The 23,897-nt window shown below is 41.5% G+C and overlaps 1 protein-coding gene across 2 annotated transcripts; it reads right to left on the bottom strand.

The window, feature by feature from the left end:
• Positions 1-28: 28 nt before the first annotated feature.
• Positions 29-23,897, bottom strand: atxn7 (ataxin 7). 2 transcript variants are annotated; one of them, XM_079579237.1, is made up of 13 exons: positions 23,757-23,897; positions 22,650-22,741; positions 15,032-15,244; positions 14,766-14,834; positions 10,958-11,062; positions 10,212-10,497; positions 9,374-9,699; positions 7,324-7,406; positions 6,948-7,240; positions 6,678-6,861; positions 6,456-6,577; positions 5,243-6,350; positions 29-3,116 (listed from the first exon to the last, which is right to left on the bottom strand). In XM_079579237.1, exons 3-13 carry the CDS (start codon positions 15,234-15,236, stop codon positions 3,099-3,101), a joined length of 2,799 nt encoding a protein of 932 aa, XP_079435363.1. In that variant the 5' UTR covers positions 15,237-15,244; positions 22,650-22,741; positions 23,757-23,897; the 3' UTR covers positions 29-3,098. The 2 variants fall into 2 exon arrangements, with proteins under 2 accessions (XP_079435363.1, XP_079435364.1); XM_079579238.1 differs by lacking the exon at positions 22,650-22,741.

Below are 23,897 nucleotides of genomic sequence, written 5' to 3' on the forward strand. Positions count from 1 at the left end.
CAAATACTATACAATCTTTTCTTTAAATATTAATTCTAACCTATCTTTTGTTCATGAATTACATAGCAGCCAATACATAAGTCCAGCTGAAAATGATTGATAACAAAAAGTAATCTATACACACCTTTACATAATGAATGGTAGATTTTTCATTTTCCTCATAAATCAAACTTTCACATTCCAAGTCTATGATGCAAATGTAACATCCTGACGGTGCCTCCATATTCTGGAAACAGGTTTAAGATGTTTATAAAGGTTAAGGGCGAAAGGGGTTTTACAAACAGATTCCACGCCATGCAAAGGCTAATGAAAACTCGTCAGTAAAACACTCCAACATCTGACAACACTGTTTGATACTGGGCAGCTGATGAGAGCTGAGTTTTACCACTGAGGGGATGTGGGCAGAAAAAACTCCTAAATACTTTGAACATTCAAGTAAGGTAAAACAACCCAAACAACACTGTCCTCAAACAGTCAAAAGGTGAAACAAATTCAGGCACTTTCATAATTCAATACTTTATTTAAAAGCGGCTATACTATTTGTTTAAAAAGCTGTCATTTCAATAGCTAGTTTGGCAACAATAATGTGAGCAGTTGACTGTTTGAAGTTTTCCGCTTTCCTTGCAATGGTTTCTTAAGCCCCTTCAGTCTTTTGCAAATACCCAAGTGTTTTAATTGTGAAATGTAAAAAAAAAAAAAACTCCATCTGCCAAATTCATGACTGATGGGAAATTAGTGATAAAGGGCTCAGCCTGTAGGACATTACGAAGTCCCAGGCCGATCCGCCACTCGCGTTTCCATCAAGGTGATTAAGAAGTGACGTAAAATGTGTTGGAAAAGCACAGGATTGAGACCTTGAATATTGAGAAAAGGAATCCTCTGTCAGACAGACACATGCTACAGTGGCAACACTTTGTTCCTTACAGGATTTCAGTACATCATTCATGAGACGCTTCAGCTTCTTAATATTAGCATATTGCATCATATAGACTTGGCAGTGAACCACTTTAGAAAATCAAGTTCAGACCGTTTCTCTCTCTCTCTATTTTTTTTAAATAATGTCTTTTCGTAAAATTGTACCAAAAATCTGCATGTACCAAAAAATGTCTGTGCAAAAATACATATTTCGCTATGTACAATTTGTTAACAAAATACATCTTCTCAAATATGGATATTCAAAACCTTTAACACATGACCTACACAAAACACAAAATTGTAAAACAAAAAGTTTCCTTTACGTTCTACTTTTAGTGAAGGTTCATTGCCAAAAAAGAATAAAAAATAGTAAAGTGAAGCCATCTTCATGAATCTTGCACCATTACACTCACCTCAGACATCAAAGTATTGCCTGATTTAAGATTCAATTTTGACAAGGATAGGAGAATGTAATACTTGTGACATGTCCAGGGCGTGGGTAGTGGTTATACACAGGACACACACAATCAGAAGACAGATAACGTGCATAAGCGTCCTCCAGTTTAGACACTGGACCCCATTCCCAAAGACACTAAAGAAAACTCAATAGTACACAGCTGTCAAAATCCCACCACTGTACAGACAGACTCTCCTTAAGGAGAGTTATGTCGTTTGCAAACTGTTCTTCCTCATGGCATAGTGTTTCCCAACCGGGGAAAGGGTCCCCCTGGGGGTATGCAAGCACATAGCAGGGGGTACTTTGTACCATTTCACATCAAAAGGCAGGTTTAAACTGAACAGCATCAATTTGAATATTCGTTTCAAAGGAAAAACTGTTTCTGCAGTAAAAAAGTAAACAAAAGTTTCAGTTGATCATTTTCTACATAATAAGCAAACCCCTCAAGGGGGTACTTGGAAGTATAAAGGCCCAAGGGGTACGGAAAACCAAAGTTGCGATTGGGAAACACTACCCAACACACTTTCCCACTAAATGGGTCAGACTGCCAAGGATTTAGGTACAGAAATTAAATAGCAAGGTTAACCTTTTTAGGGAGCAGTTTCTGTGGAGAAAATGTATATTTAGTGGTGTTCACAGTTGGGGGTAGGTCTACTCTCTGGCCATCATGATGAGCAATGAAAGGATGTAGAAAATTAGCAGGTGTTGCTAAGGCCAAGCTATCCTTCAACAAAAGAAGTAAATGAATGGGCACATCAGGTGTCCTTTTCACATTTGAAAGCACAAGCACATCTAAAAAGACGTGCGGTTCAGTGTAAAAGCTTATAAAGAATCAACACTTGCATAATTGTTTGGGTAATAATGAAAACAGACTGGGTCACCTCTGTCTGTTGAGCCCACTTACAAAGGGAGACACACTAGGTACAGGGTCAGTGTAGCTAGAAAAATGATTTCAGGCGTTTAATGTGTGATGCAAGTAAAGCTTGCTGATCATGTTTCTCTCTTTCAAAAGCTTCTATGATCAGGGGATGTGGTTGCAAATCCAGTAGTTCACCAGAAACAAACATGAGAAAAACACATGTACCCATCTGTCTGCGTGGTTCCATGATTACTGTGTTCAAAAACTGCAGCTGATCCTATTTCATAATATAAAGCCTAATGCTGTCCAACTTGAACAACACAGTTTTATAAAGGTCTGACACACGCAGCTTCACAATTGATGATTATCATTTAGAAAGAAAACCATTTAGTTTTTTTCTGCTGAACACAATATCCAAAGAACCAACCCTGGACACAAACGCACACATTAATTTCGCACACAAAATAGATTGGCTCAACGTCTTCCCCATTGTTCATGACGAGTGTAAATTAAAGATTTGAACCCTATTAATCCATGGCTGTATTTATTGTTCCTCCTCTCGTAAACCTGACCGGAAGACCTCTCTGAACTAGGGAGACACTTGCTTCAAGGGTCACTGAAGCACAGGTGATTTGTCCCCATACAGTGCTGCCGCCACCACAACCACCCCAACCCACACATGGCTTTGGGAGATTTTGTAAGGACCACACAGACTTCACTGAGCAGCCCAGATTATCTCCACCCTGAGGACTGTGGGAAGCTGAGAGTAATGTGGGTTGGACTTTTGAAGGCCTCATTCAGACCAGAGCAGCACACACTGCCCTGGAGGATTCCCCGTCCAACGGTACACAGGGGCGAACACTGTTGTCAAGGACGAGCCTTTGGCTGTGGACACAGAGACAAACCAGGTCAAACAGTAGGTCTAAAAGGTAAGTGAAGTGTCAGGTTTAGACATAAGCTGGATAGGTTCTTCGAAATGCTCTGCTAATACTGATATGCCAATATCCCATGCTTTAGGACACTTGCGTTTCACATCGATGTCAGTATAAGTAAGGCGGCACGGTAGCGCAGCGGTTAGTGCTCTCGCTTCACAGCTAGAAGGTCCGGGTTCGATTCCCACCTGGACGGCCTTTCTGTGTGGAGTTTGCATGTTCTCCCCGTGTCTGCGTAGGTTTCCTCCGGGTACTCCGGTTTCCCCTACCACTAAAAACATGCACAATAGGATGATGTGTGTGAGTGATTGTATGGTGGTGGTCAGAGGGTCCGTTGGCGCAGACGTGTGTAGTCGCAAAATCGCTTCTGACAGTCTCTCCCAGAGGAAACTGAAGCTACAGTTTACCATCACCGAGTGTGGAGTGAATGTACAACTGTCTCATGTAAAGCGCTTTGTGACTATATGTCTGTGAAAGGCGCTATATAAAGATCTTCTCTAAGGTAAACACAATGACTTTATGGAGCTTCATTTCTTGTACTACAGTATTTAGTATGTGGACCAAGTATCTGTCGCCCTCTGCTGGTAGCACTGGGGAGAGGGGCATAAAAAAAAAGGAGCATTTTCAGAGTAGCAGCCCGGAGTGTTTTGCGGCTCCAGCCCTACACCACTTCAGCCCTGGGGCCTGGAGCAGTTTGCAGATAGACCGGTTTGGGGGGAAAGGGGAGGGGGGAATATCACCACTCTGATTGGTCAGGCATTTGAGAGCCGGTAGTCAGCTTGCATATTCAAAGTTATCTTTCGCTTCACAAATTGAAACCAGGCTCTATCATGACTTGTTCACAGAAAATATAGGCAATTTTAGCCATCTCTACACTTAGCCTCCAAGCCTAGTTTTTATGGGAAAACATTAAATTAATTATTATATTCTCCTCATATTTATGTCGTAATCTACTGTTCTAGTTTTCAATTGATGTCTCTAAATGCAAGCTACATAATTCCTTTTTTCACCATGCTCTTTTCACCAGACTTACCAGTGCTGGTATAGGCTTGGAAGAAACCTTGACATCCACATTAAGTCCGCATGCGTAAATTGCCTATAGTTTATAGCCTGAAGATGATCAGGATGCACTAGGGCAGGGCGATTTGGCCCCAAAAAATAAAATCTAAATTCTTTTTACTCTGTTTGGACCATTACCATTACACTATTGAGTGTGGTAACGGCTTCCGCGTCTTGGGGGAATGAAGTCCCGCCTCTCGGTGCGTGATTGGACCGATGTGGGTAGCATCTAAAACGTTGCTAAATTAGCCGCCCGGCGCACGTGAGGTAAACATTGTACTTGTTGATTGTATGATTGATAAATTACAATAGGACAAAGTTAAATCATAAACGGGTGCGTTGTGTGTATTTGTGCATGCTGTGTTCCTATATTCCTATATTCCTTGTATTCCTATGTACTTTGTAATATGTTCCTTTGTACTATTGTGATATGAATTGTTTTTATTGTAATGATTTCAGGCGTGGGCGCTTGTTAACTGCTCAAATAAACTAAACTAAACTAACATGGAGAGACAGACGCGATATTACGATTTAGCCATTTTCCACATCACCCATTTTTAAAAACATGAATTAATACATAGCTGCGCTGAAATGGCCTCTTTGGTGCGGTGAACAGTCATCGTTTATGTGAGCACGCACAGGGCCTACTCAGACCCTCCCACCTCCCTCCAAAATTACACATCTGCACAATTCACATGGATGACCTTACTGAAAATCAAAATGCAGATTTGACAAAAAGTGACAAGTTTATAGCCCTGCAGTCTGCACCATACTTATTTTAGTCTTACCAGGGCACCAAGTCTTTGCCTGTATATACACTCAAAATAAACTACTCTGAAGCGTTGATGATCTAGCACCGTGAGTTCCTCTGAAGCTGTGTGAATGTTCATAAGAAGCATAGGGAGCCACCAGTGAGAGTTCATTTTCCTCACCATACCAGTAAATAAACCTCACTAAACTCTAATCCAACTTTATAGGCCTCAGGTTCTGATACAGTAAAGAAATTCACAAAGTGCCCACCTGATGAGAATTGTTGGGTAGCCCTGGAGTGCCTGGAATGCTCCGCCCATGCTTCCCATGGATGTTGTTAACTGCAGGCGATTTGGAGATTTTAGGCCTGCCAGGCCCTGCTCCCCCACCGCCTCCGAGACCCCCACTGTTGACACTGCTGGATGCAGGAGAGCTCTTGCGCTTCTTTCCCTCCAGCCGCCCGTCTGCTGAGTGGTGGCTGAAGCTGGTGTGGTGTTCAGATGAGGATGACTGGTGATGGACAAATGGCCCAAGAGACAGAGTAGAGTCACTGCTGTTCATAACAACGCTCATGCGCTTGATGGACTCTGCCGGGCTCCCCGATGGGGGGCCTCGGGCAGGTGGTCCTGATGATCCGCCGGTCGAACCTCCAGAGGGATCAGCCTTCAGGCTGAGGGAGTTGGTCCGCACAGTGGGGCCACAGTTGAGTCCCACACTGTGAACACCACTGTGAGATGAAGATGAGGATGCAGAAGGTCCGAGTGAGCTGTGGTGGAAAGTGCTTCCTGAGCTGCCCACATTTGCACAGTTCTTTTTGAAAGAGGAGGAGTAGTTGGCATTAGTGGAGGATTCAGATGAGCCGTGGGATGAAGCTAAAAGAGAGCTGTTCTTCCTTTTTTTCCCAGAGCTTAAGTTAGTGCTACTACTGTTACTATTGGCTCCACTGCTACCCCCTCCTGTGGGGTTAGGGGTGACGGGGGCAGTAGAACCAGAAGGGATGTCTTTGGGCCTGAACGATGCTGACCTGGTAGTGTTGCTGCTGGATGAGCGGGACTTGAGCGAGCGGCCTGAGGCGAGGTGAGGCGTAGATGAGGAGGATGAATGGGCAGAAGGCAATTGCGGCGACGAAGACACTTGTCGGGCCTGCGTGGTGCCAAAGGCCGGGTGTTCAGCCCCGCCCTGAGGGGAGCTGCGGGCATTTAAGGTGGTCCCATAGGAGAGCACTGACTTCCCCTCGTAGGACTGGCTATAAGGGGACTGGGGCAAAGGAGCAGGGGGGCCCAGGAAGCCTGACGAGGGAGTGCTACTATGGTAGTTTGTGCTTGCCCGATGGGTAGGTGCAACAGAGGAGGAGTTCTCCAAGGCAAAGGGAATTTTCCTGAGAAGAGCAAGAATACCCCAGATGAAAATTCATTAAATACAATTAACCTACTACTAGTTATTACAAATACGCCATTTTAACATCAGGGGGGTACAAACTTACTTCCACATCTGAGAGTTAACATGCTTGTCCATCATTGTGGTTAGAGCACAACGCACCGTGTCCCACTGCCGGTTAAAGGAATAACAGCCTCTTCCATAGAGTCGGCTTCCAAAAGTACAAAACTAAAAAGGAAAAACTTAACTTATCTTTATGCTCTCCATTATTAAAATGTATGAAGACACGTAAATAAAGAGAAACTAAACAGTAATGAGTTACGCTTACAGCTGCTGGTCGAGGGTGATAGCCCGAATAGTGACAATCTATTTTGTCCACATTCTCCTCCCGGTCCTCATTTTCACCCTCATCACTGGAGAGTCGTGAAAACCCGTCTGGAGTAGTTTGTGGATGATGTGACAAGTCATGGACGACTGCAGGGTCTGCCCCCCCTCCATGACCACTGTTAAGTCTGAAAACAACACGGGAAAACATTCAGTCACGCTCATAGTTAGCTGGATAATGATGAGATTTGAAAAGCTTTATTACGGCACTCACCGTGGAAGACCAGGGCTGCAGAACTTTTGCTTGCCGACAGATGAAGTCTTGGTGACCTCAACAATGGGACCGTTTCCGTGAGCCACCTGATGGGGGTCATGCGTCGTGGGGGTGTGTGAGGCTGGGTGTGTTTCCCTGAGAGCGGCACTCGGCTGAGAATGAGGCTGATGGAGCTCCTTCTCTTTCTCTCGCTCCCGTTCTCTCTCTCTCGCTCTGCTCTTGTGCTCTGCCAGTAACGTGTCAAAGCGCTTCCTCCGTCCTGGCACTGCCCTCCGCTGGCTTAAGGAATGCGTCTAACAGAGGCAGTGTAGCGTTGTTAGTACATATTGTCATTACAGTAGCTTAAATGTACTCATCTAAAGGCATTCTGGAGTACCTTGCATGTGAGGGATCTTGTGCATGGTTTGCGAGCAGACAAATCCATAACTCCACAGTGGATATCCGGATTAAATTCACGCTCTTGAATAAGAAAAGGTTATAGTATAATAAGTTACAATCTAATATAACACAAAGAAGGAATAAAGACAAAAAAACATAGTAAAAACATGTGCATGCATACATTACGATATATTCTTCCCCATATTGACTGATCTCAACTTTCGATTTGTTTTTTGTTTTAATAATAAAAACAATTATTGTGGCCTTTTGTGCACCAGTCAGTAAATAGATAGTGTTAACTCTGTCCTGCTGCAAAGACAAAGAAATGTTCAACACCTCTAAAGAAGGATTAATGGTGTGTTCATTTGTACTCGGAAGTTGGAATTTCTGACCTCCCACTGGGAATTTCAACTGGAATGCCTCCCGATGTCGGATTTCCCACTGGGAAAGTTGGACGATCCTCACAGGCCCCGAGTTGCGGAAAACAACATGGCGGCGCACGGTGTTAGCAGTAAATAAAAACAACCGACTACTTATTTTTAGACTTCTTGTGTTCTTAACACTTTGTCTTCCTTTATCCGCTTTCTGTTTGTGATGCTAATATAACGTCTCTCATGGGCTAATGCCAACTGGGTTCTCTAATTAATTTGCAACATTATTTATAAGATCGTAAATAAACCCACACTGTTCAGGTTTATAAAAAGTTACGGCCATATTATGTTGGGTTTTACCAGCATCGCAGCTTAAATGATTATTATTTCTTACTGTCATTAAAATTTCTGACTACACAACTGGAACACTGGCTGGGCGACTATTTGTCTGCTCTCTTCTCCCCTTGTCTGTCCCCGTCTCACCTACTATGAGCAAGATCTACACTGCAGTGACCTGAACCCCAAGCTTGATAGCTGCACAGTGCATGTGTGTATAATGTTTGTAGTGTATGTTTAGGAGTAAATTGTAATCAAAATGCCTTGGTCCCTGTTCAAACGCTGTGTAGTGAGAGTCCTTTCGTCGCCTTTTTGTTTCTGTTCATGTCACAAAGAAGTTAGTATATTTTTATGGCTAGTTGATAAAACAGTGTGTGTATGGCAAAATAAGCGCGAGGAGGCCAAATTTATAGAGTTCAACAACTCAAAAACACAGTAAAAAAGCTCTCCTTCTAATATCCAGCTCATTCACAGCGCTCCTAGTGCGGCGACAGGACAAACGCAATTGGCCAAAACTGGCTTCACCGACCTCGACAGACCGCCGTCTATGACCGACAGTGCTGTCCACACCAAACACACGCATCCCGACGTTGGCCAAAGCCTACCACTCCCGAGTGGCGATTATCGCGTTGGTGTGACGGGCCTAAAGCCTCACAACATCCCCATCTCACCCGCCCCCGCATCGCGCAAATACAAACATAAGCCGCAAAAAAGTGGAAATGTTTGAAGAATGTCAGAAGCAGGCAGCGACAGTTAGCAAGTGTCTGTGCGCGGTGCGGAGCCCTCACAAGACCACTACAGGATGCTTCTTTCGGCTACAGCCCCAGAAATCCACATAATACAAATAAAGCAATAGTTTTCCTCTTTGAGAGTGAAACTTATTGTCCGCGTGCATCAATATCCCCAGTGATTCTCTGACTGTAATAAGCATGAGTTTGTAGCTGATTTTATTCTTAAAATTCACCAGCTCCTCTTCCCTGGCTCACACCTGACTTCCTGTTTGGTTTGTGTAATTCCCTGGGCTGGATCTTTGCGTTCAAAAGGGACGATGGTTCTTGCGATAAGTTTATTGTATTGCCCAATTTTGTAAAAACGATCCATTATCAGTTGTTACACTTGAAACATGTGAGTGCTTCCTGTTGCCCGTTCCACATGATTTTTCTGCAACAGGATTGGCCAATAATTCTGACGACTAAAATGCACAACGTGATTGAGATCAACCTCTATTAAAAATCACAATTATATTTGATCCATTAGATTAGATTTAAACTTAAACCAGCCCTTGCATGAATCATACAAAATAATGAAAAAGTTTGCACTGTACTTTAACAAATTGCTGACCTGTCACTTTCTTGTTGAAGTGGCGTCGGCTACTGGCACTGCAGGTGTCCTGCTTCTTGTCAGAGAGGACCGTGAGGTGACCTTTGCCATTGGGTATCTGACCCGGGGCTGGTAATGGAGGCTTTGGTATGGAGGGACAGTTAAGGCCTGGTTTCAGGGCTGATGAGGAGGTGGTGGTGATGGGAGTAGTGTTGGAGCTCACAGTGGTGCTAGAGGAAGATGTTGAGGAAGATGAGGCGGTAGTGGGAGCAGAGAGGGTCGGCACCAGCTTAGCTGAGGAGTCCACATTCAGATGCATCTTCTCCACCTTGACAGCCGGAGTGAGGCTGGAAGAGAAGGTTAGAGATATGAAGAAGGCAGCAAGGAGGAAGCCGAGAGTTAGAAACAATGAACCAGTGACAAAGCCATGGTAGGACAAAGATGTGCATGTGTGAATGGGGCTGGAGGACAAAAACATACTTGATATGATTCACCTAGTAATCTGTTTGAAATGCTGTATTAAAGCACCCAAAACCCCAAAAACTTTTTTCTAATTGAACAGTAATTTCAATGCTACTGTAAAAATGGCCGTGTGGTAGAAGTATTGTGAAAAAAGATGATAAAAGCTCTTCCTCAAACATATAGTTTTTGTATTTGATTTTGAAGACAAATCTTTTCCCCTAGCACCTCCAGTCATGTTATACAGCGCAATAAATAGGCAGTATAGCAATAAAAAAACAAGTTAGTAATAATAAATAGAATGGGGTCTGTGTGATCCTGGCACAGCCTGGCCCAGGAATAAAATCTAAACATACATCTCCAAAAGTGGACAAAACACAATTGAGAGATTGAAACTTACATTTTGTCTGGCTGCAGTGCCCTCGGGTAAAAGGGGGGCCTTCTTGGAATGGCCGGCAGCTTCTCTTTGGGTGGTTTAAGCAGTTTGGAATTGGAGGAGGCCGTTGAGGAGGCAGACAGGTTGGATCCAGTGGAGGAGGGTCGACTATGAATCCCACCACTGACCACTCCAGTGGTCGATCCCGAGCCGAGCCCAGGCCCAAAACCACTACCACTGCTGCGGTTCCTTCCTGACACTGGGAAGGGTGATGTGGTCCCAAGTTTGCTGGCAGAACTGTGTCTTCTCTCTGGTGTAAGACAGTAGATGTCCTCATTAACAAAGAACACATAATCAGTGCAGGAAAGACATGAAAGACACTATAACAATCACCACATTTTTTTTTATCTTCACAGCCGAGAACAAATATGCAGCATTTGCTATTCCTGCAAACTGAGCTTGAAATAGAACCAGCCAACAGGTCAGGAGTTTGATTTCCTGCCTATGCTTTTTAGAACAGCTTCTGATAAAAGGCTGTGTGAAAGCAGAAAGACTTAGTATGCAAAAAGAAAAACAGGATTTTCAAAAGACCCAAAATCTATTTCAGTAACAGATCAAATAAAAAAGATAATTTACAATGTCTCTAGTATAATCTCATATCCACATAACGGCTACTTTATAAACACAATACTACAGTTACTGAAATGTTTGTCACGTGGAAAAACAGATTTGTCAAATATCATACTGTTTAAGACACAGTCGGTGCTCACCGTAGTGTGCTTGAAAGGCTTGGGGCTTCACTACGTCCTTGCAGTGGCTGCACATCACCAGGTAGAAGTCATCCTGTGCGGGACACTGGCCAAAAATGGGCATGTCTGCAAAGAGAGAAATGGACCATACATCAAGTTTGAACCATTATCTTGCCTGAAGTTTGTTTAATCCTGAAATTCAACATTAAGTCCACTCAATCGAGACAGCTGGGTCTTCCTAACTCAAAGCTGATGTTTCATGGCAAACCAAGGCACTTCCTCAATTGATTGGCATTTCCGGGTGGACTAACATGTTAAAGTCCAGAGACTTCAGACCTCTTACCCAAAGATGACACCAATGAGCATTAAATGAAACCACAGCGCCAAAATAACTGCTCATACTGCAAAATAACAGATATAAATAAATAGACAGATGCTCTATATTAAGATGCAAGTGCTCACAACAACAGCAAGAGGATATCCATTTTAACACACTCGACCAAGCTGCAAGGGTTCTCCAGTCGTCACTCGACCACTACTTAGTGAACTAGGGCCCTTATCCTTAAGCACAATAAAAGGATATACCATGAAAGCGTCCTTTCAAAGATCTTTTCAAGGATACTAGAAGCAGTCTAGTCACTGTATTCACACCTCAACAAGTTTGTAGTTTTTTTTACGAAATGTTTAATATGGAAAATAGCCATTAGCAAAGCCTTAGGAGGAGATTAAAGTTTGATAATTAAAGGGCAGCAATTCAACGCAATGCAAGTAACACTAAATAACTATGCTTTTTCCTAAAAGTCCCTCCCTTTGCTGATTTCAGCAACTAATCAGAATCCCCAGTGCCATAAAATAGGCCAACGAGACGAGGTTTCCTGTGAACGGCCGGTCAGGTTCAATCAGGGAAAGGAGGGAGCTTGATCGCTTACATTTTAAATTTCTCTCTCTCTCTATCCTCATTTAGGTCCAATCAGGAGGGGCCGAGGGGTGGGGGGCTTGATCGTTGAAGTTTCTATCACTCCTTATTTGCAAATCTCTTTAAGAACTTTTTCGGACAATAAAAACTCCTGTACAACATGTATGTTGTACAGGAGTTGTAAAAAAGAAGAATCTAAGTTAATGCTGCACTCATTTTAAATCATTTGCTGATTTTATTTCTTTCAATCTTTTGTTTTGTAGTATTTTCCTTCAAGCCCAAAAGTCCAAACCCAAAGAGTCAAGGCACATTTCCTTGCCAGACCAGAAGCAAGGTCAAATAAACTCATTCTCAAACTGGTGGTGTTGTTCACTTGGAGCGTTCCCTTGTTTGCAGTCCAGCTAGATCTAGTTATTCTGCTTTGAGTGAACTGGCACTGAACTCTATGGCAAGATTTGGCCTATGTTGAAAAGTGGTCAAATTATATTTTCAATCTCTGTTTTACTTCGGGTTCGATAAAAGGGATAAAAAGCATTGGTGCAGAAGAAAGTGACGAATATATTGTAGGAAAGGGACAGAGGGAACTACAGCAGCGAAGCACAGTGAGGCCTAGGCAGACAAAGAGTGAAAAACAGACTCTAGGAGCATCAGACAGAAGCAGAATAAGAGCCCAGTTAATTTCAGCATCCTCACCCATGGCAGTGATGAATGATCTGGGAGGAGCAGTCGCAGCTCTAGCCCACTCTGACCACAGCGCTTACTGAAGGCCATTGACCAGCGAATAACTACACTTCCCAGCAATCTTTTCCATAGCATGACTAATTCAGGTAGAGAAATTAGTTATCATATAAATAATTAACCACTTCCACCAGATGAGTTTCTCTATGGACGCAGCTATTCTGTGATAGAATGACAGTAACGCCGTCAAATAAATCTGTTGGTGAGTCATGACAGAGGTGTAGTCATCCACTTGTTATAACCCCAATAGACACACACAGCCCATAGGAGTATTACAGTCAGAGCACACACACACACACCATGAACAGCATGTGCTGATCAGCCCCCATGGCACAAACAAGAGTCAGACAGACGCATGACATGCTCAAGCCATGTTTCACGCTCCCAACTCATCCCACAGACCTGAATTTCAATCATTCTATCCCAATAAGAAACACATTACCAGAACAAGGAAAAATATACATAATAAAATACATTTCCTCGTCGTGCCAGACTTCTGTCAATTTAGCAAGCACATTTAACTTTCTTTGGAGATGCACAGGTCACATTATTGACTTGGGATGCAACAATTCACGTAAGTCATGATTCGATAGGTATTTTGATATGAAGGTCACGATTATATTTAGGGGTGTGAACGGTCGTGCTATCTCATGGTTCAGTTCAATTCACGGTGCAGGACCCACGGAACAAGTGCGATTTAAATAATACGTTATAGTTTCTAAATAAAGTAGCTTAAATGTTCATTATTAGGCAGTGTTTATTATATCAGAATAAAATTGGCAATGCTAATTTTTCAAAGCTGCTTTATAATAAAATGTGCTCCTGGGCTCACAATGCAAAACAAAATGGAAAACAAAATCGTAGCGTTATAAAGACGGCGGCTGCAATACAGAGCTCAGAGCAGCACATTTGATTTGAGGTTTGTGTTTGGGCTGTTCCTGGACAACTTTATGTTTGTACTTTTGGGAAACAAAGTTTTTGAGGCCAGATTACAACCAATGGTCGGTTCCTCTAACAAAGGCACTGGATCCGCCATTCACGCAGCCTGGTCATCTGCAGGAGAAACCATTACAAAGCCACACATGTCATGTGTTTTTGGAGGATGTAACTTTGCAAGTCTCGAGTGTCTGCAGCCTTCAGGTGACGACACACATGTGCACTGTTTGGATGCGCGCACGTGACACGCGCTGTGGATCTTATAAATTAAAACATATAGGCTAAAACTTGCACCGTCACAGTAGTATGATGCATACTGATTTTAGCACCACAGTGCGTCCTGGCGCGGCACATTGCTACATCCATTTTTATTTGATAAGCAAAAATACAAGCAAAAAAATAACACCAAGCAGAGTCACACTATCTGCTGTACTGTGTCAAAATACATTCTAGTGCAAAATATTCAAGTGCTTAGCTCCTATAGACCTTTGAAAAGCAAAACATCTAAAATTACTATTGGCAGCACATCTTTAATTGATTCATAATATATGAACAATAAACATATTTTCAAATTGAATTGAAGAGGGAGTGTTGAGCGATTCAATATAATATTGAGACTTGTTGCATCCCTATTGTTGACGCATTTCAGTGAAACACTAGATTACAGCAAAGTGCAAACATCTCTTAACGTACCACATGAAGAACACATGCATCCATCCATAAAGCAATGAAGCCAACATATAAACAATGAAGACTCAGATGATAAATTAACTGACATCCAACTATAACCACTAGAGACAAAAGCAACAATTTAATTTTAATGTTCCAAATACAACTTCTTGTTTATCACCAATTACAAGATAAAATATATTATATGATATGTATAAAATAATGTGGGATATAGGTTATAAATTGAGTTGCATTTTGACTTTAGTCTAAAGGTAGACATTAGGGAAAATTATATAACAATTACAATTTTGGTCTAATACCACCTTTTTAATTGATAAAGTTGGAATGGGGCACAACTTTAACTATTTTCAAGGCTGCAGAAAACATTTCATAGGCTAATAGGTTAATGTGATATAGAGTGACAGAGGATTGGGATTTGCCCATAATGAAACAATATTACTCCGGCACAACGACACACACGATAAGTGTTGGAATTCTGTGTCTTTTAATGTGTGCAAACCTAGAGAAACAACACACATGCACCTTTTGCCCTGAAAAAAACACACTCACCTTCTCGGCACAAACGCATGGCTTCGCGATTTTTCCCGAAGTCTTTAAAACTTTCCTCCAATTCAGCACCTGAAAACAAGGCGATTGGAAAAAAACACAAATAAATAGTTGCACTTGCTTGCCTGCCCATGCTATTGCTACCAGTAGGGTGTCTTCGTATTCCACCAAAACTGCATGCAATCGGCCAAAAAAAAGACAGACAACACTAGCAAGTGTCGCGCTCGGTGTCGCTACCACAAGCTCAATCGGGGCGGTTCGGGACTCACCGTCGTTGCTGTGGAGTTTGGTGGCGTCGACCCAGTTGCTCCAAGGCTGTCCCAGCATTATTTCTGGGCTAGGCAGGGATCTCCGCTCCGCAACAGTCGCCATTGCTGTGGAGCCTTCTCCCCGCTGGATCTGCTGCTGCTTCAGCTGCTGCCTGGCCGCTCGGCGCAGCTCCCCCCTGACGTCATCCTCGGCCCTTTCCGACATTCTTTCCGCTACAATGTAACAACACAGGAGTCAGCTTTACTCGCGTTCGGGATAGGACGACTTTTTTTTTTTTCACTGATTGACGCGACCAACCGCGTGTCGTTTTTGTCGTGCCCGCCCCTTCAACCAAAATACAACCTGCGCGCAACAAGTAGAGTTTATAAAATGCTGAATAACGCGATACTTCAAACTTATCTGGAGGTCACAGCGCGACGGACCAGCGCGGCTTTGTCCAATAATCGCCTTGAAATTGGTCCAAGTATAAATTAAAAATGGCATAATATTGATTCATTGCAATGCACTTTTTTTTTTAAAGATAGAAAACACATCAACTTTGTAGAAGTGTAGCTCCTTGACCTTCACTTTTACAGAATTTCACCAAAATTAAGTTGTTTTTTTCTAACCTAAATATGTATTAATTCAAACACAGATACAGCAAACATCAACAACACCAGTCACTAAAGGATTTTAACGGGTTAAATAAAGCCACACCGTGCAACATTTTACCTAATAGCCTACATATACAAAATACAAGCATTTATTGTATTGCAGATATTTTTATCGTTGGAAAAATAACTAAAAAAGGAACAATCGTATGTCTTTACTGTGGACCTGGCAAGAGTCCGAATGATAGTTCAGCGCCATTATTATTAGCACTGATATCAGGATCACTCCAGCTTGAATCATTCGGGGAGAGGACGCACTTTTGGAGTTCAATTTGCTACTGGTTGGATCAAGCACATTCCAAATTCCATTAAATATTTGAAAATGTCACGTGTGTTTGTGAGTAGAAGATGGAGAAAACTCATGTTTTCTCCGTCATTGTCATGTTGTTACTCAGTATCAAGTTGGCCCAAACTGCTTTTGGTTCCATAGACCCATTTCATGTGATGTATGCATACTAAATTAGGAATATGCGCGTGCAGACCCGGTGCAAAACAAAAACAATATTGTAGAAGCCCTGCCACGCGATTGACACACTTTTGTATTTGTCTAAAAACAACACAATGCAATCGTATCGCGTTGTGGATTGCACAAATAGACGTACCAACAATCCAGGACTCACATTATAAAACATACAGGCACACCCTTCCCAGAAGAATAGACGAGACTTATGGTTGTGCGAGTCAAATGAGAGACAAATGGTCCAAAGTTGAATCAAGAATGCACCCAGCAGCACGATTGGGATCTGCTGAATCCAGATGCTGCACAGAAATACATTATATTTCCAACAATGAAGGCGGGAGCAGTTGAATTCTTGTGTGTTTGTAAACTCAAAAAACTTGAGAATTCAGCTTGCAGGCAAGGCAAACTACCTCTCCTAAGACCTGACATGTAACTTTACTTGGAGCATGGACATCTCCAGCTCGTCTCCATGGATACGAGCTGGAGAGACACATGACTTCCCAGTGCGATCTCCAGTGCGTCTGTGTTCATTGAGGTAGCACTTTTTTTTTTCTTTATCTCAGAGCAGCTAGTATAAAAAAACAACAGCAGAAAAATTACAACTTACCAACAAAAAGTATTTATACTAAAGACAGGCCGATTCTTTTTTGACCAGGCTCGTTGGCATTATTTTCATTTAGTGTCAGCCGTTAGGTGTTTTTCAAGACAAAAACACCTAACGTGATGAACATGGAAGTATTTTTCAGTGAAAGTTTCCTCCATTGAATTCTTTGCTCCTGACACAATGTTTTTTACCATGATGCTAGTGACTGTCCATCAGTAACTCACAGCCTGCCATGTAATCTTGAGCTATTAATTGTTTTTGGATAAGACACTGCTACCAACTCATAATGGGACAGGAAGAACAGCGCCCCCTCAGGATTCACACAGAAGTCACATGACACTTGCATATAACCATTTTAACTAAAAGATTTAAATGGCTTAGGTCTTCATCCAAATTCATTCTTTCTTTTCTTGCTGTAAAAATAGCATTTACTGTATAATCCAAGATGCTAGCCAGCGTGTCTTTGTGGCAAAAAGCCGCAACAAGAAAAATATAACACACACTCTGTCCCTCTTCCTCATTTGAGTTGTTTTTTTTCTATATCTCCGGAAAACTGTGGATTCAGTATTTGTAATCACATCCACTCTCACCCTGAAGCTCAGCTCAAAGATGAACACACAGACTGATGGTACGGGAAAGGTCAAACTTTTAATGAGATAGTAGGCTAATTATTTTCAAAACGTTTGTGCACCCCTTCCATCCTCACTGACCACCAGATGAGGTCATCCATAGAGTCACGCCTAAATTTCAAAAAATTTGAAACTTCTTTTATCAACTGAATCTTCGTATTTTACCTTTTCTATCTGTGATATTGGATTAGTCTCAAATTAACTTAAAATTGCTGTAGGGCCTTATATCTGGTCACACAGAGATGTCCATATTATAATGAGACTAATCCCATAATCATTAACATTTACAAGCTATTAAACAAAAATACATCTACATACTCATTTTTGACAGAAAATAACCTTGGGCCTGACTACTGGATAAAAAAAGCCTTTTGTGATAAGCAATTTTGGTTATCTATGACATATAAATAAGCACACCCTTTATTTTGTGTGCAAATATCACATTCACACTTGGCCATTCTTAAGAAGCAGTTGTCCAAACGTATACACAAAATCTTCAAACTCAATCAAGCAGAAGAGTGTAGAGTGGCCAAAAAATGTACTCAAAACATTAAGCTTTTACCACATGTAGCTTTACTCAAGGTGAAAAGAGAAACAATTTCACGGGTGCGACTAAATATTTTACCTTTGTTGCACCAGAGACCCTGCAGGACCCTCCTCACACCCACTTTACGAGGCAAATCATGACAGAGAAAGCACTAAAAAAGGCAGAGACTGTCTCCTCTCACCTCGCTGCAGACTGCCCGGAGCTGAGATCAAGCTGGTGATGCACTCTAAAAGCGCTTTACGGAGCTCAGGTGCAAAGCTCACTGTCCACTCTTCAGTTTCAAGATTTTAGCAGAGTTTTCTTTATTAGCACAAGTTGTTGAGAAATATGAACTGTAGGACTGGGTCAAAATATTGGAGTGGATCGCAATACTTTGTGCTGCAATACCAAGTATCGCACATTGCAGTGTACATGTAGTGGAGGACCACAAACGGGTTGCCAGTGCATTTAAATATTCAACAGAGTGCATTTAGCCGAGGTTTTAAGCTGTCAACCACACTTTTATTTAGGCTTAGAGCCATAATGCAGCTCTGTCGTACACTAGATGTTCGCCTTAGAGGATAATAATTGAGCAGAATTATTAAACCTGCAGTAAGAATGAAAACAATTATGTCCATTGTATAATTGGATGTACAATATCCCTCTCTATCTTATAGCCTGGGCAAAATACGGCTTGTAGGGCATAAATTCACTAGTATGTCAAAAAAAAACGTAAGTCTCTAGCCCATTCCTGTGCGGACTGCGGAGTTATGGTTTTTATATAAAGACATTATCAGAATGCTCACTCCAGCCACTAGGGGGCAGCTTAAATAAAAATAAAAGGAAATAATTCCACAAGTGTCCAGCAGAGGGCACTGACATAATGAAAGATCGGGATATAAACAGCACATTGTAGTCAAGTGGGAAAAGCTACAATAGTAGCTTACTACCACGGAGTGTGGAGTGAATGAATACAGACTACAATGTAGCAGAGACTTGTGACACAGGCTTGTAATGTGCAATAAGTGTAAGCCGTTTTTATGAGGCTACAGTATGTCAGACTCATTATTATTCATTGATTGAAAAAAAGTTTCCTCAATAGAATTGTCCCAATCAAAACAATTTTTATTTTGGAGCTTTAGTTTATGGACCCCGGCGATACACTCCCCATATATTTTGGACCCAGGGACATGTACTTGGAGACCCCTGCTATAGTGCATCGTTTCATTTCCAACAAACTGTGTTTGAAGGAAGCGTTAACTTCAACCATCGCACTGAAAGCACCTCTGGCTTTACTAACTGCAGTGCAATACCTATCGGATCAGCCCCTGAGTATCGTGATATGTATCAGATCGTGACCTAGCCCTATTAGTTATACTAAATTCCTTGTTAATTCCGACAGTATTACCATTAATTTCCACTGAGTTCCATAAACTCCTATTAATTCTCACGGAAAATGTCCAACCTTGAAAATTCCAAGGAAGTTGCAATCCTTCAACCTATTGGTCTTTTTTTTAATACCTGAATGCAACAAGATCCATACTTAAGTTAAACTGTTTAATCCCTGCACTGAAATGGAACCCTTTGCTAAAGTTTACTATCACCGAGGAGCGCCTGGTTGTGATCAGAGGAGGGTAGAGTTGCTAAAATATTTACTCGAGTAAGAGTAACATTACTTTGAAATCATTTTACTCAAGTACAAGTAAAAAGAAGTGATCCCATCAATTACTCAAGTAAAAGTAAAAAAGTATTTGAAGAAAACTATAATATTCTTACAATGTTACTTGAGTACTGTGAGTACTGATGAAAAAGTCTGATTCATTTTAAATAATTAATTCTAAGGACGAGCTACATCTATTTTGAAGATCAAAAGGAAGCATTTGCCGCTTGAATATTTACTAGTAGAAAAAGCAACTATTATTTTTACTCAAGCAGGAGTACAAATATTTCCTTAGAATTTTAGTAAAAAGTACTGTATGATAAAACTCTAAGAAATACAACAATTGTATTTCTTGAAGAAATTCTTCAAAAAGATTACTTAAAGGGGTGGTATTATGGAAAATCAACTTTTTCAAGCTTTACATCTTGTCATTATGTCATTCACTCATTAAAAAAAATGCCTGAAGTGTTGCCTTGGCATATTCACGTATTTTTGAGAAATCTGTAAAAACTCTGATTGCAGCCATTTTAGGGATAGGTTTGCCTGAGTCCTAGGAACGCCCCCACCTCCTGGAGACGCCTCCGAGCTTTCGTCACCAGCCGAGTAACCAACCACTGCTCCTCAGCAGAACCCCCTCCCCACTGATGCCACAGACAGCGTGTGGAGGGGGCGTGTCGGAAAGGGTCAGAGTTTCTTAAACGAGACAGAGGCCTATTTCAAGACATTCGCTACAGCCATTTTGAGAGAGCAATTTTATACTAGGCAGTTATTTAAATTTACTGCATTTACAGACCAACAGAAGGTTTCGTCAACATTGTAGTGTGCTATAGACTGGTGCTATGTGACTGAAAAAAGCATAATACCCCCTCTTTAAAGAGACTAGATGCAAGTTGGCCATTTCATACTCACTACTGCCACCTCAGGTCTTACACGTAACTGCAGGTTCTATATTAAGCTTGTTCATGATGGCACTTCGGACCCGAATTAACACCTTTTTGAGTGACAGTGCAGAATTTTAGAGGCAGTTGTGGTGAACAGGTCTGGGCTCATTCTACACATTAGATCCTAAGGTGTAGAATGGCTCCTAAGGCTTAAGACATGGCTCGAACATGTAGGGGGATGAAAATACTTAGTTTTAACATTTCTAAACTCCATATAGTCCCTTTAAGTACATGTACATGAGCACTGTAAATGTAAGCACTACCCTGCCTGCTCTGGTTGTGATTCACGCACAAACCACTCCATATTTCACTTGCAGTCTGCTCTAGTGCTGATCAACGAATAGGGATGTCAAGATTGACCGGTTTTAAAATTACCGCTGTTGTGAAAGCTCACAATAGGTTAATCACAGAAATTTTAGGACTAACAGTAAACCGCTGTCGCGTCTCAAGAGCCATAGCTCGGCGTATTTGTGCCAAATGTACGCACTTGCCAGTAAAGGCTGAAGCAACAGCATCCAGAGTTAACCACACAAAACAGCGCCAAGTTAAATAATCCAACGTTGAGGAAATGCTATATATTTTTAACTGAAACACTGCGAGCACATGGAAATCAGCTGAAATCCGTTCACTTGTTTAGGTCAGTCTTTTGTAATTATAGTGAATTCAAAAAACAAACAACAAAAGATCAAACAAATATCAGGAGAACTATCCGTTGAAAACATTCACATTGATTATGGGCAGATCTGCTACACAACCTTTTGCTGCGCTAAAATGATCGTCTGCAACTGGGGAAAACGTTTTCCCCTATTAGAAGATGCACATAAATGTTTGCTCAACTGGGGAAACAACTGGGGAACTCGGGTCAAAACCAGCTCCTGACTTCCGTGCCTGACTGCGGAAATAACCTGATTTGTTCTTCTATCATCCAATATGAGGTTTTTCTGCCACTTTCTCCAGTTTAGTGTGAGCTGTTGTTGTCCACGGAGTAACATAACTGCAAGAACTGCTCAATTGAAAGGGTTAGCTCCGTTAAATGCTAATCAGTGATAAAAGACTTTTTTTGGAGTTCAATTTGCTACTGGTTGGATCAAGCACATTCCAAATCCAATAAATATTTGAAAATGTCACGTGTTTGATTTTATTATCAAAATCCTCATTTTCCGATACAAAAAGCACATGAACACAAACAAACTGGGGAAAATGATATCTCGGGAAAATGTGCTTCCCAGTTCTCAAACTCACTCACTTCATATGAACTGCACTGGACCCGACAGAGCCACGATGATCCATGCTCTCCATTTGTAAAGGCGGGAATTGTCTTGTTTCTCGAACAGCTCTTGCAGCCTGGTTGTTCACGTGTGGGACATACATCACTGTGCGCTAAATGTGGATTCATTCATTACACCGTGCAATAATTGCGGGTTCAGCTTCAGACCCAAGGTGAGCACAAAAATGCCAGTCGCTGCCACTCATCATTGTATTTAGCCACGTCTAATTGAAACATTTTTGCAGCATTAATATGAGGCAGATCAGAAAGGCCCGTCCGGGGATCGAACCCGGGACCGTTGCGGTTTGTGTGCACAACTACAAACTTGATATACTTTGCATTTTTCAAATTGTCCAAATAATTGTTTTCAATTATTACCAAAATAAACGTGATAGTTATTTTTTAACAAGAGTATCGCCAAACTTCATAAATCTTGTGAAAAGGCTACACTGACATTATGCAGATAAGTAGACTTCTAGGAGTGGAGCAATCCAGGACAAAAATGAATCAGCAGAGCTGACAAAAAAAAAACTTGCACTAGTTCACCGGGCAAAGGGCTCTTAATCAGTTACGCAATTAGTAACAGTTAACAGGGTAACCTGTTGAACATCTCTATTTAGAACTTAATTTTTCCATAATTCTGAATAATAAATTCTGAACTATGACTTTTACTCTACACAGAACTAGAATATTAGTTGTTTGGGTGGAACTGTGGTCCACAGGGGCATTCAGACTTTGTTCAAAGTCAAACAGAAAAGCATTTGTGGAAACACATCTCGTGAGTCCTCGTAAAAAAGCATCATAATAAAGCCTGTAAAAAATGTTCATTTATGATATAAAATCGATTAGATTCTAAAAACATAACTAAAAAGAAGCTTACCTTTAAAAAGTAAAAAGTAACCTATTTTTTACACTGTCAGACGATCCTCATCAGCTCAGGTTTTTCACAGGCTGATGCACTGCAGAGGAAGTCTAAAGCACAAGCACAGAGAAAGGATAAGTAAAGCAAGCCATAATAATTACAAGTCAGTCCTAATTACAAGTTATGAAAGAGCACAGATGGTGTTTGAGGAGCTCTGTCCAGAAATTCATTATTGTGTAGCAACCTCCTACAACAATGCAATACATCTTAATAGAAGAGGCAAATGTATTTTGGGACCTTAGTAGTGCATTCAAAAATAATTCTACTCCAGTGTCTGTATACATTGGTGTATGAATGAGAGTTTGTATGGGTGAAAGGTTCTTTGATGTCAGGCACTTCGGGTACAAGCGCTACACAAGTTGAGACTATTTGCCATTTTACTCCCACAAATTAAAGACTGTAGCCCAAATAAGAAAAATGTCATTGTTATAGTGGAGGCATGTACAGAGAGAAATGTTAATAGATATTTGAGCAATGCAGAAATTGAACCTGTAACTTTTAAATGGGCTTCACCTTTCACACTCAAAACTAGGTGTTTATCTGCAGCAACATGGTTTTGGATTTCTAATGAGGTCACAACAGACACTTATAACAAGACGAATGCGGGTGGGCTTGGAAATAGTTTGACAAGTGAATGACATGACAAGCCAATATATAAAAATAGAAATGTATAAATTGTTTTCAAACTGCATGGCTTTGCCTTGAAATTACAAATTGGAAACCAGGCTAACAGTTAGCCATTTCTGAGTAGAGTCTTTCAGAAGGTTAGCTACACTCCCTTTTAGATATTTGCCAAGCGACGCTTTTTGATTTGACAAACGTGGCAATGTATCACTGACACCGTATGAAAAACAACATTATACCAAATATAGTTATTTGTAAAACCTGCCCCAGTGAGTTTGGGTAAGTGACTGGCACAGACGTAGCCATCAGTAGTGGCTACATTAGCCTGCTAGCTGAACCCTGTAGCCAGCCATTACTAGCATTAGGAAACTGGCAAAAGCCTTGACAGCACAGCAAAAGCAATCTACATTTGTCATGGACTAACACAAACAACGCTCTTACCGGTGTTATAGCTGTAGTATATAAACACAAGACTCCAAAGAGACAGAAATATGCTGGATGCACTGGGATAAAGCCTAAAGACGATGAAAAAGAGCGAGTTCAGAGCTCAGCCTCTGTGGAGGTCTTCACCTGGTGCGTCCA

This window comes from Gobius niger, assembly GCF_951799975.1.
Source record: "Gobius niger genome assembly, chromosome: 20".
NCBI classification, from domain to species: Eukaryota; Metazoa; Chordata; class Actinopteri; order Gobiiformes; family Gobiidae; genus Gobius; species Gobius niger.